Source organism: Caretta caretta, chromosome 8 (genome assembly GCF_965140235.1).
Source record: "Caretta caretta isolate rCarCar2 chromosome 8, rCarCar1.hap1, whole genome shotgun sequence".
NCBI lineage: Eukaryota > Metazoa > Chordata > Testudines > Cheloniidae > Caretta > Caretta caretta.
The window spans coordinates 33,076,317-33,094,750 of NC_134213.1; the positions used below are offsets into that span (position 1 = coordinate 33,076,317).

Genomic DNA, 18,434 nt, shown 5'->3' on the forward strand with positions numbered 1-18,434 from the left:
ATTTTTTTGGGAGTGTAGCGAGGCGGTGTAGTTCTCCACTGCCCCGGAGAGGGATGAGCCCCTCTGGATGCCAGAGTGGGCGGAGCCAGTGGAGCCTGCGCCCGCCCCCCAGAGGTCAAGGTGGAGGACAGGAAGTAAAGAAGCCCAACCCCAGAGCTCACTAGAGACCCAGCCGCCGGAGAAGCCAGATTCCTGTGGCCTAGCTCCCAGTTGGGAGACTCCTGCAATTGGTGACCGACACGAGGACTGGCCAGACCAGCCGAGGCCTTATGCCAACCAGGCCCCAGAGAAGCAGCTAAGCCTGCCCATGGCAAGTTACCAGAGGAGCTGCCAAGCCTACCGCTCGCCGGGTACCCTGAGGAGCCCATGGTGCTTGAGTCCTTGGAGGACACCGTCCAGACGCAGGTACCTCTAGAGGGGGAGGTAGGAAGTAGCCTGGGGGCAGCCGACCCTTGTCTGGCTGCAGCACACCCAGAGCCGATGTCAGTGTGTTGCGGCCAAGATCCCCACGGACACAACAGCAGGCCATCTGCCGCTGCTAGGGCCTCGGGCTGGGATGCAGTGGAGTGGGTGGGCCTGCGGGTGGCAGTCTCCCCCTATCCCAGGCCCTTCAGAGCCAGGGCCTGTGCCTCTGGAACTTATTTGTTTGCTCAGCCCCTGCCTGAGGGCCTGAGTCCCAAAGACCGCACTGCCCACCCTGACTCCAGGACCTGGGCTTGTTGCTTATTTGTTTGCTCAGCCCCTGCCTGAGGGCCTGAGCCACAGACTCTTTGCCGCCTGCCCTAATACAGGACCTGGGCTTATTGCTTAACGGTTTGCTCCGTCCCTGTCCAAGGACCGGAGCGTGGGACTCGCTACTGCCTGCCAACCGGGCGTGAGTAACTATTGTTTTGCCTTTACTGCTGCTGTGGCATGAGACCCCATGGTGAGACTAGTTCCCTGGACGTAACCAGATGGACATAGCGAGGCAGAGTGGTTCCCCGCCGCCCTGGAGAGGGACGAGCTCCGGACGAACCCCTCCACAGGGAGGTACCTTGTTTGATAGATAATACATCTGACAAACACACTGCTGCTGATATCTGAAACAGGCACTAACAGGATCACCGGGACAAATTAATCCATGTGTAACTCTGGCGACTTCAGTGGTGTCACCCCAAGGATGAATTTGATCTATGTAAATTAGAGAGATAAAAAGCCCCGTTGGTCATCTTGTGTCAGTGCCTGATTATTCTCTATTGCACATTTAGTAGTGTTTGGTTGAATCTATTTTCAAATGTCTCAAATGATGAGGTTTCCACTTCATACAGAATCTTTCTCTCTCATGGTACCTCTGGTGTTGCTGCTCCAGATTCCACAAGTGCAGAGGCACAAGGTGGAAGTGAAAAGTAACTAAGTTTTCCAGTCTTCACCAGAAGCCTGGAGCTTAGCCTGGTTCTAGTTTTGGGCAGAGGATTGAACCAGTTCTGATTTTATCCAAACAAGTTTCCCTTTCCCCTTTAGGTACAGGATGCAAGAGGACTGCTGGCTGTGAGTGTGCTGCTCAAAATCTCCATTTCACTCCTTCCTACTGTGCCCTGTTTGGATCCAAATCCTTCTCCTCGAGGGACATAAAACAGCAAGATAACGGGGGTCTATTTCTTTTATTTGTGGATTTAGATTTTTAAACTGTGGCCTCATCAGAGCTTGTGGTCCATGTACAAAGCTGTTAAAAATATGCATCCAGTGCACCCAATGGCCACATAAATAGTCCTTCCCACCAACTCAACAGTCACTCTCAATCCACTCACCACCCTCAGCCAACCCCCTCAGAAAGAGCCTGGGAAAAGAGACGGGCAATGCACCACCCCTCTGAAAGTCAATAGTCTCTGGCTCTTTTGGACCAGTGAATTCCAAAGTTAAGAGTCTTTCACTTCCTCCTTATATTTAAATCTGGGTGACGTTAGTTTGACCTCCTCTACCACCACCCTCTACCATGGGATGCATGGTGTATCATGCATATCAATGCTCAAGCCTAAGTAATAATTGCACTGCTATGACGCCTTCCTTCTGAGGATGTCAGAGCACCACACAACTATTGATGAATTATGCCACACAACACCCCATAGATAGGGAAGCTTATCCCCATTTCACAGATAAGTACAGGCACAACTGAGGTGCCACACTGAGTGGCAGAGTCAAAAACTGAATCCAGGAGTCCTGAATTCCCAGCTATAATCACTAGATAGCAATGCATATCATGTTTGAAGAGGGGAAATGGGCCCCTTTCAGATTTCACATGTTGCCAGAACAAAGCTTAAGGTTGTAAAAGTAGTAGAAAGCCGTAGCTTGATGTTATCAATGGAGGGACAGGTGAAATGTATGGCAGATTGGGCTATATTTTTTTACTGTTACCATATTACTCAAAAAAGTAAAGGGAAAAATTTTTAGTGGGGAGTTTTTTTGTTTTTGTTTCCCTCACAAAATATAGTGCAAAATCACCTAGCATCAAGTGTCATTTAAAACTGGAATAGATAATCAAACAATTCCAGTCCTGACCTGCTGTGTGATTCTGGGAAAATCACTTGACCTCGCTGTGCCCCCGTATCACCACCTGTCCTTTCTCTGTCTTGTGTGTTTAGATTGCAGGCTCTTTGTGGCAGATATTATGCCATCCATTATGGAGTCCTGATCTGAGCTGGGGCCTCTAGGTTGTACCATAATATAAGTAATAAAAGATGATCATTTAATGTACAGAATGATCCTGCATTAGCTGAGGATGTACAAGGTGGTCTGATAGACCAGTGGTTCCCAAATTCGTCTGTAGAGTCACTGCTGGCTGATGGAGCACATGTTAGTGGCTCATGGGGAGCTGGCTGTGTTACGATCTGCTTCCAGCTGCTTGCCAAAGTGTCCAGGATTTTCTTTGTCAGGAACAGATTGATTCTATAGACTGTTTCCATAGCTGACATCCATTTTTGTGTTTAAAAAATGTATATTGACTGTACCTCAGAAAATAGCCTTTGTAGAATTTATTTTTAGGAGGTTTTACAATGCTACAGCAGTGGGGAAAATGAGAATTATTTAGCTGTGACTGGAGAAGAGTTAGAGGGAACTTGATGGAAATGCGTCAGCTTCTGAAAGGCATGATGACAATGCATAAGTCCTTCCTTTTTACCTTGTCCCATAATGTGAGAATAAAGGGGGGCCACTCAGTGAAATTGATAACTAGGAAGCTTGAAAAATAGATACATGAATGTAACTATTTTTCATGCAGTTTGCGGACATCCTGTGGAATTTTCACTGCTGCAAGAGGTCACTGCGGGTCCTCTCTATTCCCACTGACACTGAGCAGAGTGTTACCGTTGATGCCAATGGGAGCTGAATCTGGCCCCAAGTCAAATATTGTGACTGGATTTTAGAAGGCTGGGATAATTTTTTGACCTTTGCTGACATTGCTGGTCATGAAAGTTGAGACAGGGGTAGTCAAATCGGATGCTTGAGGGCCTAAAGCGAGTGAAGGCAGTTGTTAAGCAGGAACTACTTCCCCTGCCCACCCCCCAACTTCCAGATGGCGTTGTGTAATTGGTTACATTCATTATGCAGGATGTTATTCTTAAGCATCAGATACTTACCACTGCCAGGAGCAAGATCCCAAACTTACTGGACCGCTGGCCTGATGTGCATGGAAAATCCTATATTTTTCCATTTGGAGTTGCTCATCTTCCAGGTACGTGAGCAACATCCAACTACAGCTAGAAGGAAAAGTCCATTTTCTCCTTCTAACAGCACCCTACCAAACACTCTGTCCTAGACTAAATAAAGTAGGCATGAAATAAGACTAGGTGGAAGTTTAATATTTTTATCCCTAAACAGAGATTTTAAAACAAGTCTCTCCATCACAGTAATTAATCCATGAATTTTAGTGCAGTATCTCCCATTGGACAATTTAGGGATTTGAACCATGATAAACAATGGACTTTCAAACCTCAACAGAAAAGCTCTGATGATCTTTCACGAGCTGGTCCCTGTAAACAAGGACCAACTGCAGGGATGCTATTTGAGTTTCACAGCAGTCCATCATTATCATTATGGCCCTGATCCTGAAGACATTTAAACATGTGCATATCTTTATTCGCAGGAGTAGACCCATTAAAGTCAGTAGGATTATTAATGTGAACAAAGTTATGCAGACAGGTGTCTGCAGGACTGGGGTTTATGGAGCAACAACTGCAAAGAATAAGGATGTTGCAAAGAATAAGGATTTGTTGCTAAAAATATGAAGAGAGCTAGAGCACTGTGTCATTTAAATGGGGATATGAGAGGGCCTGAAATACACTGGTATTTGAGTGGAGAATTTAAAAACCTTAAAGTTATGAGCTATCGTTAGGTTCTCAATTAATATTGTGTTAACTGACATTATGTTCTCTTTTGAGAATTAGAATAGTTCCAGGCATTTTGTCTACTATAAATGAATTTTTGAAGAAGGGGAAATACTCACTGTACTCTCCCAATGCATTTACATGCATGAATTTTGTCATTTATTATTTTTAAAAATGGTTTTTAACATGAGTTGAAGCAGACTCACTTGGGTCCCCGCTGAGCAGTCTGAGTATTTAGATGAGATGGTTGGAAAGCATCTACACCCTGTTGTTGGCATGAGTAGTCCTTTGACTCTTCCTCATTAGGCCCTTACTGCATGACCTAATTTCTGGTGGCTTAGAGAGGCTTGCAGTGCTCTTTAACATAGCAAAGGACATAGGTAAAACAACAGCTTCATGGGCACAGGTAGTCGGAGTATAACTTTACAGCTCACTCCACCGTAATCGCCTAAGGAATAAAGTAGCTCTTTGATTGACATTCAGCATGATGATAGGCTGGGAGTCGGGTTTTAGGCTGCTGCAGGTGATGCTTGCACCTGCAAGGTTCTTCCACTAGATGGCAAGCGAAGCGTTTTGAAACTAAAACTGGCGGAGGTGGAAAACAGCTGGGATCTGGGGAAATTCCTTGACTTGCACTGTGTAAACCCAAACAACCTGATTCTGCTGTAAATATCCCAACGTGGAAGATGTGGCAATCATAATAAATAGTAACCTGGCAAAATGCTGCCCCCAGCTCCACAGATCTGAAGGGTGTCAGCAATTTCAAGGCTGAAAGCATCTCTGTGCCTGCATTTCTCTATGAGTTTGTGGCTAGAGCCACACCGATCACTTAGCTGTGTATTTCAGTGTGCATTTACCATACGGCTCAGGATGATCCGAGCTGTTTCATTAAGGGTTCACTGGTGTTAAAACAGGAGACAGCTGCTGCTTTCAAAAGGGATGGCTGCTCCTGATCAGTCAAGGAGAATGTTTGTCAAGGTCCCAGGGTTCTCCGCCCTCGGGGAGTTTGACAGGTGAATTGAAGCGTGAACCGCCCGTCTGGTGAAGTTGGCTAGCGAGTGGGAATTCCTGCTGCAGCACATCTCGCAGGTGAGTGGGTCTGACACTTTCATCCTGGACAGCAAAGACAGACAGACACCGATCCACTCGCCTCCCCCTGCCCCAGATCCGCAGTGCCACTAACCCACATTCCCAGGCGGCACACACAGCCCCTCCCCCCCACCCCTGACACTGCCCTTACACGCCGCCTTGCACTGACTGAATCGGAGTCACTTCTCATTTCCCCTCGAGCGCACACACGCCGGAAGGCAGGGCCTGGGCAACGATCAGAGGAGGCTGTTTTGTGCCCACGTACACAGTAACAACACCTGGCATGAAGCAAGGGGAGAGGGGGGCCTAGAAGCTGTTCTTCGGCAGCATCTTGATACCACCAACAAAGGACATGAGTCTGGGTTCTTAGGGTTTCCCACACGTGTGTGTGTGCATGTGAGAGAGAGTTTCATTCTCCTCCCATTCCAATGGTTTCACCAGTCTCTTTGGTTGTTTCTCGGGCGTGTTGCTTTCTGAGCACCAGTGAAACAGCTTCTGTCTTTCGTGTCACCCTCCAGAAACGAAGCAGCAGCCCTGGACACAGTGGGCGCATGTGAGGTTTGGTTCCCTTGGCCGGCTTGTCTAGGGATGGCAACAAAGCAACATGCTGGATTGTTTCAGGCTGACACGTGTCTGCCGCCGCTTCTATGAGCCTAGAGGAGCTGCGCGCTTTGCAGCACACGGGGGAGCGCTCTGGACGGCGGGTGGCTCTTTGCTAGTGGTCAGCACTGAGCTCCTGGACAGAGAAGGGGCAGAGGCGAGGGAAGCATCCGCGGCGCTGGTGGGCCATCCAAAGAGAACAGTCAGACGCAGCCGCTTGGCTTCTAGCTCCCACCAAGCAGCCAGCGTGGGGGGAGAGGGGCGTTGCTTGCTCGATTTTGGGGCAAGACATTCAACCCTGAGCGGGCTGCGGATTTCCCTGCCTGCTGCTGGAGCTGGGCAAGGCAGAGGCGCAGGGAGGACTGAAATTGTTTCCAAACCTGTGTAGGAAGCAAGATCGAGCTGTCGGAGAAAGCTGAAGGCTGTTGTTTTTGTGGGTAAGGGTGTGTGTGTGTGTGGTATTATTTGACACCCACTACGCATCCCGAGAGCGGTGTTTTGGCTTTGGCACACCCACTCCCCCCCCTTACAAAAAAAAAACTTGTCTGTTTTGTTTTTTAAAGGATGCTTCGTACCCTTTGCTGTAGGAACCTGCCCTCGGGCTTTGATGTCACGGCTCTGGATCGAGAAGGACCAGCGGCTAAGCTGCCTCCACCAGATAGTTTTGTGCAGAGCTCTGGGCTCTTCTAGCTGAAGGGGACTTTTCGGAGCCAAGCGCTCGGCACTTGCCCTTACTGCATAATAAGCGAGGAGCTTCCTTCCCGTGTCTGCTTAGCCGGGTACTGTTTTGGGGGTAGGTGTGTCTGGTTCCCACCCATCGATCGAGAAGGAACCCTTAAAAATACACCGGGACTGCCCCTGCTCGCCTGCGGATCGGGGACTCCTGCCCGGGCTCATCGCCTCTCTGAACTGCGGAGGCGGTGGGGGGGGGGGGGTCAATTGTATTTATCTTGATCGCCCAGCAAGTGGAGAGATTGCTTTTTCCTGCTGCACTGATTGGAAACACCACTGGTCGATGCTCTCCCTAGGTGGTGATGCTGAGGGAAGGAGAAAGGGAGAGCAGGAAACATGAGCCTGCAAGAGAAGAGAGATCAGGGCTGAAGCCTTTGCTCCAGCATTGTGTGTGCGCTTTCCCCCGGCAGACGGACTATTAGCTGCGCGGGTGCACATGAGAGCAAAGATCCATCCTTCCCCCCCTTCTCTGACCTCTCGAGGAACCTATCCGGCGGTGGAGGAGACCTGTGGGCTACACCCTGCCATGCTCCCCCTGAAATAACCTCCCAAGCACCGAGGGATTCATCCGAAGGAAGGGGATCAGAGGGCAAACGCCAGCCCTCATAACCTCGAGCAAATACTAGCGCTGCGGCTGCTGCTGTTGCGCCTCTATCTGGGGGAGCTGAATCCAGGAAAAGGCTTTATCCGCCTCGCAGGGCTGGGTCCTTAGCACAGCGGGGGAGGCAAGGGGGGGGGTTTATTTGCTGATGATCGGAAGTTACTGACAATAAGCACCTTCATCTCTCCAAAGGCGGAGAGAGGAGGAGGAGGAGGAGGAGAGACGGGGGAAGAGGAGAGCTGATGCCTAAGAGAGCCACTCGGAGGAGGCAGACCAGGCAGTGTCTCAACTTCTCATCTTTGTTTATCAGCGCGAAGCGAGATCGCTGGAAATCTGCGGGGGTTTATAACTGGATCATTCCCATGTCAAGGCTGCGGCTGGGGATTTTGCTCCGTTAACTTGAAGCCACTGGCCTCCCCCACTTCTCACTCAGCGATGTATTCACTGCTCTCAGCCTGCACTTGCTTGTAAGGATTATGACATTTAAAAAAAAAAATTGGGGTGGTGTGTGTGGGGGGGAAAACTTTCATCTTTTAAGGCTCCGGTTGCATTTTCCTTGCAATCAGGTGGTCACTGAGACCCGAGCCTTTCCTAACCAAAGCATCGATCTGTGGTATTAACAATAATAATACTCATAATAATAATAGCCATTTCACGGCATCATCTGATCTTTTGTTGCTTTTTTTTCTCCTCTCCAGATGTTTACATTCCCTGCTGCTGTGCTTTCAGGTACAGGTATGTGTCCTTTCTGTCTTCTCTCCCTTTGGGTTGGAAAAAGAAACAAAGGAGGCGTGTTGACCTCTGAGTGTCAGGCAGTTTTGCAAAGGGGTTTCACCCCCCACCCCTAGTTTTATAGGTTGATTAAAATGATCACCACGCCAGATAGTGGAGTGTCACTTGCTCTGGAAACCAGCTGCACCTCTGGCTAAGCCTCATTTCAGTGACTACTTCTGGCAACCCACTGTACGAACAAATGATCTTTAATTTCTCTTACCTCCTCCCTTCCCTCCCCTTTTCAAATGGCCACAGCTCGTTTGTGGATGCCAGTAGCCTACATTAAAAGGATTCTCTGGAGTGCATTAGCCTGGCTAATGATGTGAGCGGAGTGTTGGACTCTACTAGTTGCAAAATGTGGATGGATGCATGTGTAGTGGAATAGCACGCGCTAGATCTTGTTAGATCTCCTTTCCCTAGGGAACTTACACGAAGTGATACTGGAAAAAAACACAAGTGTCCTTTGCCGGAAAAAGGAGGCTTCTTGCTCGCCCATCTCCCCCCCGCCAATTATTCAGTAGAAAGCCACCCAAGCAAGATGCTGCCTTCGAGCTGCAGAAGTGAAACAATTAGAAAATCACTGGGAGCGAGACTTCTGCTGTCTCGTGAAATTGACAGACAGGCGGGATAGAGATCGGGGGGAGGAGCGGGGGAGTTTGAAATTCGGGGTGGAGTGAGTCGAATCACATTTTCCACGACAACAAAAATACGGTTTAAAAACGATGTGGTTTGCTAGGACATAGTTTTCGCTGGTGTAAATGCAACACGTGCGTCTGGAGAGGACACACCCGCGATCTTGAGTGTTTCAGAGTTGGCAAAGCAGGTGCTCCAGTTCTGGGAGCCCTTCCGTCTTGCTCTGCCCTGCTAGTGTGACCTGGGCTGGGTTCCCACTCGTATTCTGAGGCGCTGCCGTGTAAACCGGTGGCGGTCCCAGTCGTTCCGCACCCCTTGGGTCAATGCCCATGCACGAGGGCCAGGAATGCACCTGTTCTTCCAGGGTTCTCTGGCAGTTTTTGAGGTGGGGAGGAACGGATCCTCTGCAAACTGATTAAAGTGTCTGAAATACGACCAGTGCCTGGGGCCAAATTGAAAAAAAATGTCATATTCCCCACCCCCCGCCTCCCGCAAAATTGCAGCTAGATTATAAAAACAAAATAACTCCTTATTTCAGCAGAGCAGCCTCCTAATCAAGAGAGGGGATCTACAGCTGTAAACTACTTTGTGGTTGGAAGGCGTTTGCTGTATTTCTCCAGTTCATTCCCCCCCGCAACAGGCTGGGCAGGCAGGGCAATCAGCGATTGCACCCTTCGCACTAAGACATTTTTGAAATTGTGTGGTAACTGAAGTTAATCAACTCTTCATTCCCCTCCCCCCCCCCCCCGCCCCCTTGTTGCTTTTAGTGAATCAGAAGAAGTTTGGCTCACTGCCTGGAAAGCACTTGCTAAAATCTGATCTCTTACTTCAACAGCCTTAAAACTTGGGAAGTTATTGGCATTTATACAGTTGGAGCTTGCAGGCTTCCAGAGCAATAAAATAATGAAGCAAAAAAAGAGAAAGTTCTGTACTCTCTTACTATTAGAACCATACTTTTTAGATTTAGTGCTGATTTTGCAGCATTTTGCAAGAAGATCTGACACTAGGATTTACTCTGAGGTATCTTCTTCTACCACTTTTCTATGGTGGTGAATCAAACTGGTTGTTATAACAAGAGGCACACTATTATGGCTAGTAGTGTGGGAAGCCAAAACGTTAGATTAGTCATACTAAAGGGCCTGAAAGAGAGTGTTTACAATATTAATGGTAGATAAAAAGATGCGAATGCAGTGAGTTTTTATTGCCTATTTTGTTACACTTTCTCTCTAGATTTATTCATGCGATTACATGTTTAGAGCCTGAATGGGAAAGAGGGATTATAGGATTTATTTTCTAATGATCGGTTTGGGTAAGAGTTAACCTTTGGTGAACTAGAGTAAATTAATGCATCTGTTATGCTTAATATTTGTTTTGCTTAAAAAGCTGTGTGTTGGGAGACTTTAGGAATGTCCCAAATGAATTATATTCCAAGACCTACTTTCACCATCCTATATAAATTAAGATCAGTGAGTTGACCTACATATTAATGATAAGAATTATGATCCATGGTTCCTGAATATTACCTGGTGGCTTAGCAGTCAGTGGTTACAGAAATTTTAGCACCTGCTAGAATGTGGTTTTTACTTTTCTACTGAACTAGTACTTAAACAGTGCAGCATATCAAAATAAGATCTATGAAGCCAGATGAGATTTTTGCTCCATGCCTAAAATCCTCCCTCTTCAGTAAATTTCTAGACAATAAAAGCAGATTACAATTCACCATAACTATCTATAAATTACTAGCAGTGGGAAATTAGGCTCAATTTTTTGGACTGTCATATCAATGTGCCATTGCTAGTTAGTTTAGCTTCATATTGTGTGGTGTCTGAAATGGGTTTCCAGTGTTTTAGAAGAGTTGGGGATCAATAAATAGAGGAATTAAGGGAGTTAAGATAACTCAGTAGTTTTCAGGAGCAGGTGGAATTTATCCTGAACCCTGAAAGAAAACACTGTGGACAAAGATCTATCTTTCTTCATAGTTAGCTTGCTAAGACTAGAAGGATTTCTCAAGTGAAGGTATGCGTACATGATACCAATGTTTAACAGGGACATCCTAGGTCAGCATGTGTCACTTTCAACATAAATACCTTTGGGCAAGTTAGAAAAGTACCCCACTGGCAGCAACCTATTAGTAATAGAGCTGGGTCTTAAGCACAAATGAGCCCTTTGGGACCCATGATTTTGGGGACTATATGGAGATGAGCAATTTGAGCAAACCAACCGTCCCTCTCCTCCAGCAGGCTGGAAAGAAGGCAGCTCACTGTCCATCCTCTTCCCCTTTTTTTGGTGGCGAGTTCATCTGGTTTCCTTCTCTAGTTTCTTGGGACCATCCGTCCTTTGCTTGGGGCCATTCAAATCCAAAATCCAGCCTTACATAGTACACATAAAGAAAAGGAGTACTTGTGGCACCTTAGAGGCTAACAAATCTATTTGAGCATAAGCTTTCGTGAGCTACAGCTCACTTCATCGGATGCATTCAGTGGAAAATACAGTGGGGAGATTTATATACATAGAGAACATGAAACAATGAGTGTTATCATATACACTGTTTCATGTTCTCTATGTATATAAATCTCCCCACTGTATTTTCCACTGAATGCATCCGATGAAGTGAGCTGAAGCTCACGAAAGCTTATGCTCAGATAAATGTGTTAGTCTCTAAGGTGCCACAAGTCCTCCTTTTCTTTTTGCGAATACAGACTAACACGGCTGCTACTCTGAAAATAGTACACATAGTAGATGCCTTCATAAATACAGAAGATAGGTATTATTTATCCATGGTATTTATAAGGAATATATCTCCATGATATCTAAGATCTATGTGTATCAGTTATGTTGAGCATTCAGCATCTCCTCAGTTTACTTCCTCTATTTCCAGGAACAGTCTGAGTTGGCTAGGCTCTTCACTTTTGTGACCTTGTAGATTAGGACCAAGGCTTTGAATAGAGTCTGGAAGTGAATGGGGAGTCCGTGGAGCACATGGAGCAAGGTGGCTGGCTATATTTGGGCACATTGTTTAAGAGGAAGGCTGCTGCGTGCTACATGAGTTGTAGCTGCTGTTTCTCCTAAAGCTGTTCTTGTGGGCACAGTTTTTGTCTGGGTCGTTGTAAAGTGAGACATAGAAAAGTGTTGTTTCCACACGTTCATGGGCCAGATCCTGCAGCCTGGCTGAGCACAGCAGACTTTGGAGGCATGGGTCTGCCAGCATGGTGTGTAGATTAGTTTTGCAATTCCCCATTCCTGTGATGGCTGGGTGTGGGGCTGGTCCCCAGGCATAATTTAGAGCAGGCTGCACTTACTTGTTCTGGCTACCCAAGAGGCAGGAACTGCTGTAATTGATCTGCATAGGGTCATACTTTTTCTCTTGGCCATGCCCCCTATGCCAGGACCAGGATATGTGTTCTACAGGAGCCTCTACCCAGGCTTTAGGACACCAGAGGGTCACTCTTGCACTGCATGTTCCGACTGAAGCTAGATATACTAGCTCTGTGGCTAGAATCTGCTGCCACATCCCATTAAGGGATCTAACCCATTGTGCTTGTTTTTGTCATGGATACTGATGATGATTGTCCTTTATGGACGTATGAAGAAGCACATGTATAAACTAGGCCAACCTCACCCAATGCTTCAGCAAGTATCTCTCCTTGCCTACATCCCCCCACCGATCCCTTCTTTCCCAACCTGTGCAAACAGACACCCAGCCCTTTCCTTCTTCTCATCCTCCTGCTACTCATCGCACGCACAGCTTCTACCTTAAGAGCCGGCCCTGCAGGTTGGTGAGTGATGCCAGAGACAGGTGGGTAGAGCTCTTGGGACTCAGCCACAGACTTCAAAACAGCCACTAAAATCAGCCTGGGTTTATGGGTCCAGTGTCCCTCCATTCCCCAGAACAAAGCACTACATGCTTTTGGAGAGGTGAGGTTACCACTTCCCATTACTGTGTAGAAGTAGTTTCTGGAGGTGTCTGTGTTATTGGACCTTAAAATGATCACTCAGCATGGACAGTGGCAGTAGCGTGGTCACTTACACGCTTTGGTTCTCATGTGCTGGTGCAATGTCCCTGTACTTGCCTCTGCCTCCAGCCTCACAGGTGCTCTCTGAAATGACAGTAAAACACACGGATAAAACATCTGTTTTCAGATTAGATGTCATAAACCTCCTTCCCCCCGGTTCCCTTTTCCTCCACAGTGGGACTGTGATTGTGCTTTTACTCCAGCTCAGCTCCTCCTACCCTTGTACGGATGCACAAGGGAGAGTTGATAAAAGTGGCAGCTTGAGAGACCAGAGAGAACAAAGGGTGTGTTTGGGAAACTTGGGATCCTCATTCAAGTCATCGGTCTGGGTTCAACCCCACGCTGGGGAGTTTTCTATTTCCATTCTGCAGTTATGCTTTCTTTTTATACTTCCCTACCCCTAAGGGAAAGATCTTACTGACTGCCAGGGGTTTTGTGATCTGCTGAGCCATTCCACCTGTCTACAGATAATGACATTGTGACTCCACCTCTCTCAATCCACATAGTCCTTGGGGCTCATGATTTTATGGACAAACAGGGAACAGGCTGCCTGTATGAAAACGTGCCATGGTCATTTGGAATTAGGGAGGTCATAAATAAGCCATTGCTGCTTGACCAATGACTTGTAACTGATTTGAGCAGCAGACTTATCCAGACTCGTAGGTCTTCCTGAGAAGTGTGGAATGGTATTTGTCCTCCGACACCTGTATCCACTTACCACTATGCAAAAAGGAGTAATGAAAGCCTCCTTCTCTGTGTCTTTTTTGGATGAAGAGGCTTCCAACTCACTCTTCAGTCTCCTTTCCCCCTTCTCTTGCAGGAGCTTCTGCACTTGCAGGTTTCCAGTTCTGACCAAAGGCTCAAAAGTTGACGTGTTATGTGGCTAATGTGATCTCAAATGTATGTGACACAGCAATGTTTTCACAGCTCCCAGGGGGCCAGTGCACCATCTACTTTCACTTTCTGATTCAAAATGAATCATATTTTTCTTTGTACATTTAAGATGTTTGGGTAAAAACTGGTCCAAACAAGGCACAAAGTATGTTCAGCACCGACACCTCATTTTCTTGCAAAAAAATTAGTTGCCACACAAATTCTTGTTCCAGGCTTCTTGAAAGAAACACGCATTTACATTATTTCAGGATTTTGGTTATTTTCAATATTGCAAGTACTGACACTGCCGTACGGCTCTGGCCAGAAAAGCAGAACTGCTGTGCTCATGCTTGAATTCTTGAAGGATCTGCTATGCTTATATCATTGTGGTTATTGTTTATCATTATTTTCAAGTGTCCAGAAGTGTGTTAGGTGCCTCAGAAACAAGGAAAGACCCAGCCCTGCCCTGAGCTTGCAGTTGAAATTGGGTGAGACACAATAAGGGTGAAATTCATCCCATGCAGGGTCAGGCACAAAGTCTGTGTACCAAGTGATGCATAGGCCTTGCAATGGCCATCTGCACAGTGGTGCATATCACCCTGATAGAAAAGGGGGAAGGAGACGAAAGAGAAGCGTTACAATAATACCATCTTGATGGTTCAGTTGAATGATTGTTTTTGCCTTCACCTCTCACAGGTGACTTGGGCAAAGTGAGGTGTTAGAGGTCATTTAAATGAGGGGACAGAGGTACTTTATTGAACAAGTGTGAGGTGGGTGTTCTGTTCATAAGGGTAGCATAGAAGAATGGACAGGGATAAGAACAAATAAAAAAGGGGGGTATCCAGGCTGGCACCCTTGGTGGAATGGAGGGAGGCTGGCACCCTTGGTGGAATGACAGCCTACTGCAAGTCAAGTCTTAATTTACTCAGAAGCTGCCTCACATACTGTGGAACAAGCTAAGAATGTGCTTCCCACATAATGTCTGACGTGTGAATGTGAACACCCTGGAACAGCCTTCTCTTGCCAAGATTTGACTAAAACTGCATTGGAAGTATTTGGAAAGGATGCAGAGTCAGGTAGGGGGGTGGTCAGACAGATCATAAGACAGTATGTCACTGGGGGTTCCCTTGCAGGCACAGGTAAATAACATTAAAGAGCTAACCCAATATGTAAAGTATAAACAATGTAAATTTCTCGTGATGTTTCCCTCAGACCTCTCCTCAGTGGTTTGTTTAATTGTATGATGAGATAGATGGCTAAAGCACAACTTAATAGTTACCGCAGAACCCCACCAATTAGTGCTAATGACCAGAAGACCCATTGCTAATTACTAAAGTTTGCATATTAATAAGTAAGTGTGTTTATGGAGAGTGGGGAAACAACATGAAAATTGACGATACTGTGTCACTATAATTGCTTATTCATGTTGTGACAGGAGCATTTGGTTTTAATTATGATAATTCTTCCTGCTACCCTAAAAATGTACTGTAGTGAAGATTGTAAAAGTAATGGCATTTCAATAACATGAGACCACATTACACCATTGTCTATTAAATCTTTGCTGGTAAGACTGCCATCATCTGGGTGGTGAATCCTGCCCATATGCTCAGGGTTTAGCTGATCGCCATATTTGGGGTCGGGAAGGAATTTTCCTCCAGGGCAGATTGGAAGAGGCCCTGGAGGTTTTTCGCCTTCCTCTGTAGCGTGGGGCATGGGTCACTTGCTGGAGGATTCTTTGCTCCTTGAAGTCTTTAAACCACGATTTGAGGACTTCAATAGCTCAGACATAGGTGAGAGGTTTTTCGCAGGAGTGGGTGGGTGAGATTCTGTGGCCTGCATTGTGCAGGAGGTCGGACTAGATGATCATAATGGTCCCTTCTGACCTTAGTATCTATGAATCTATGAATCATGGTGGCAGTAGTGGTGGTTTTTGGGAGGCCTGTGAGGCACAAAAAGGACCAAATTTGCAGACTGACAACATAAGATTGAGCCAGGCTGTGATCTAAAATGTTTTGTTTTCAAGGAACAGTTGATGTTGTAAAGCTTCCATCCTTACTGTAGCATCGCAGTGTGGCCTTTTCTGTCTTCTGGAGTGTAATTTTGGCATGTGAGCAAAAGAGATGGACATTCCCATCAGCACGGGGGGTCTGAAGCTAGTGGACAGACTCCCAGGGAGTTGAAAGTCATTTCAGGCGCTACACCTGCTCCTTATCCCCTCTGCACATTTTTGTTGATTTACAATCACATTTTCTTGTCTTTTTTTTTTAAATTGCTTTTTCTTCTCCCATGTTCCTGCCTGAAAGACCCACAAAAGCAACAAGGAAATTGATTATACAAGGGAAACACTGAAGCTGACTATATACAACTTGTGGTCAAATGCACAATGTAAATAAACCGGGCCCCATCCCCCCAAGAAAAAACATTGTTTTGCTCTCATCTTTTCCAGCGATAGGAACCATCCATGTTACTTCCAGGAATAATAGATTTAAACATGTTCACATAGTAGTGTGATTTTTAAGTTGATGTTGTCCCTTTAAAACATAGGCTACTGCGTGCTACATGTGTCAAGATAAATACACACATCAAGAGCTTCTGATATGATCACTCCAAACTGTCTATTTGATTGGGCAAACACCCATGTAAATTACTGTAGGCATGGTACTCACATGTGAAAACTTACTCACATGCATGTGTTTGTAGGATTGGAGCCTTTGGGCATAAAGTAGTGACAGAGGATGTGGAAAAAGCTAATGTACTCAATGCTTTTTTTGCCTCTGTCTTCACTAACAAGGTCAGCTCCCAGACTGCTGCGCTGGGCATCACAAAATGGGGAAGAGATGGCCAGCCCTCTGTGGAGATAGAGGTGGTTAGGGACTATTTAGAAAAGCTGGACGTGCACAAGTCCATGGGGCCGGACGAGTTGCATCTGAGAGTGCTGAAGGAATTGGCGGCTGTGATTGCAGAGCCATTGGCCATTATCTTTGAAAACTCGTGGCAAACCGGGGAAGTCCCGGATGACTGGAAAAAGGCTAATGTAGTGCCAATCTTTAAAAAAGGGAAGAAGGAGGATCCTGGGAACTACAGGCCAGTCAGCCTCACCTCAGTCCCTGGAAAAATCATGGAGCAGGTCCTCAAAGAATCAATCCTGATGCACTTGCATGAGAGGAAAGTGATCAGGAACAGCCAGCATGGATTCACCAAGGGAAGGTCATGCCTGACTAATCTAATCGCCTTTTATGATGGGATTACTGGTTCTGTGGATGAAGGGAAAGCAGTGGATGTATTGTTTCTTGACTTTAGCAAAGCTTTTGACACGGTCTCCCACAGTATTCTTGTCAGCAAGTTAAGGAAGTATGGGCTGGATGAATGCACTATAAGGTGGGTAGAAAGCTGGCTAGATTGTCGGGCTCAACGGGTAGTGATCAATGGCTCCATGTCTAGTTGGCAGCCGGTATCAAGTGGAGTGCCCCAAGGGTCGGTCCCGGGGCCGGTTTTGTTCAATATCTTCATAAATGATCTGGAGGATGGTGTGGATTGCACTCTCAGCAAATTTGCGGATGATACTAAACTGGGAGGAGTGGTAGATATGCTGGAGGGGAGGGATAGGATACAGAAGGACCTAGACAAACTGGAGGATTGGGCCAAAAGAAATCTGATGAGGTTCAATAAGGATAAGTGCAGGGTCCTGCACTTAGGATGGAAGAATCCAATGCACCGCTACAGACTAGGGACCGAATGGCTAGGCAGCAGTTCTGCGGAAAAGGACCTAGGGGTGACAGTGGACGAGAAGCTGGATATGAGTCAGCAGTGTGCCCTTGTTGCCAAGAAGGCCAATGGCATTTTGGGATGTATAAGTAGGGGCATAGCGAGCAGATCGAGGGACGTGATCATTCCCATCTATTCAACATTGGTGAGGCCTCATCTGGAGTACTGTGTCCAGTTTTGGGCCCCACACTACAAGAAGGATGTGGATAAATTGGAGAGAGTCCAGCGAAGGGCAACAAAAATGATTAGGGGGTCTAGAACACATGAGTTATGAGGAGAGGCTGAGGGAGCTGGGATTGTTTAGCCTGCAGAAGAGAAGAATGAGGGGGGATTTGATAACTGCTTTCAACTACCTGAAAGGGGGTTCCGAAGAGGATGGCTCTAGACTGTTCTCAATGGTAGCAGATGACAGAACGAGGAGTAATGGTCTCAAGTTGCAGTGGGGGAGGTTTAGATTGGATATTAGGAAAAACTTTTTCACTAAGAGGGTGGTGAAACACTGGAATGCGTTACCTAGGGAGGTGGTAGAATCTCCTTCCTTAGAGGTTTTTAAGGTCAGGCTTGACAAAGCCCTGGCTGGGATGATTTAACTGGGAATTGGTCCTGCTTCGAGCAGGGGGTTGGACTAGATGACCTTTAGGGGTCCCTTCCAACCCTGATATTCTATGATTCTATGATTCTGTGATTCTAAGTATGGTTCAACTTTGACTGTGAAAATGGCACTTATCAGATCTGCTCTAGGCACGTGTTCACAGTTGTAACTGCTTCAGTTTATTTAAAAACTTATAAAACTTGTTTATACAATCTTATTTTTGTCACAGCTTTTTGCTCTTGCTAGCTCTGTCGAACTAACATGACTATACAATAGCGAGCTGCATTCTAGTTCATCCCCTCTGACCAGCGGAATCGTGTAATATGGTATAATTGGTTAGGGTGAAGGGAATGGGACAAGTGTCACGGAGAGCATAATTTGCCTGGAAGAACCTTTCTACTGGT

The 18,434-nt window shown here is 46.5% G+C and overlaps 1 protein-coding gene across 1 annotated transcript in view; it reads left to right on the forward strand.

Annotated features, from left to right (window-relative positions):
- Window positions 1-5,988: 5,988 nt before the first annotated feature.
- FGF18 (fibroblast growth factor 18) overlaps window positions 5,989-18,434 on the forward strand; it is a 112,350-nt gene continuing 99,904 nt past the window's right edge. The window contains exons 1-3 of the mRNA XM_075131376.1: window positions 5,989-6,484; window positions 6,611-7,847; window positions 8,079-8,115. Of these exons, the coding sequence (XP_074987477.1) occupies window positions 7,816-7,847; window positions 8,079-8,115 (69 nt within the window). The 5' untranslated portion in view covers window positions 5,989-6,484; window positions 6,611-7,815. The remainder of the gene's footprint in view (window positions 6,485-6,610; window positions 7,848-8,078; window positions 8,116-18,434) is intronic.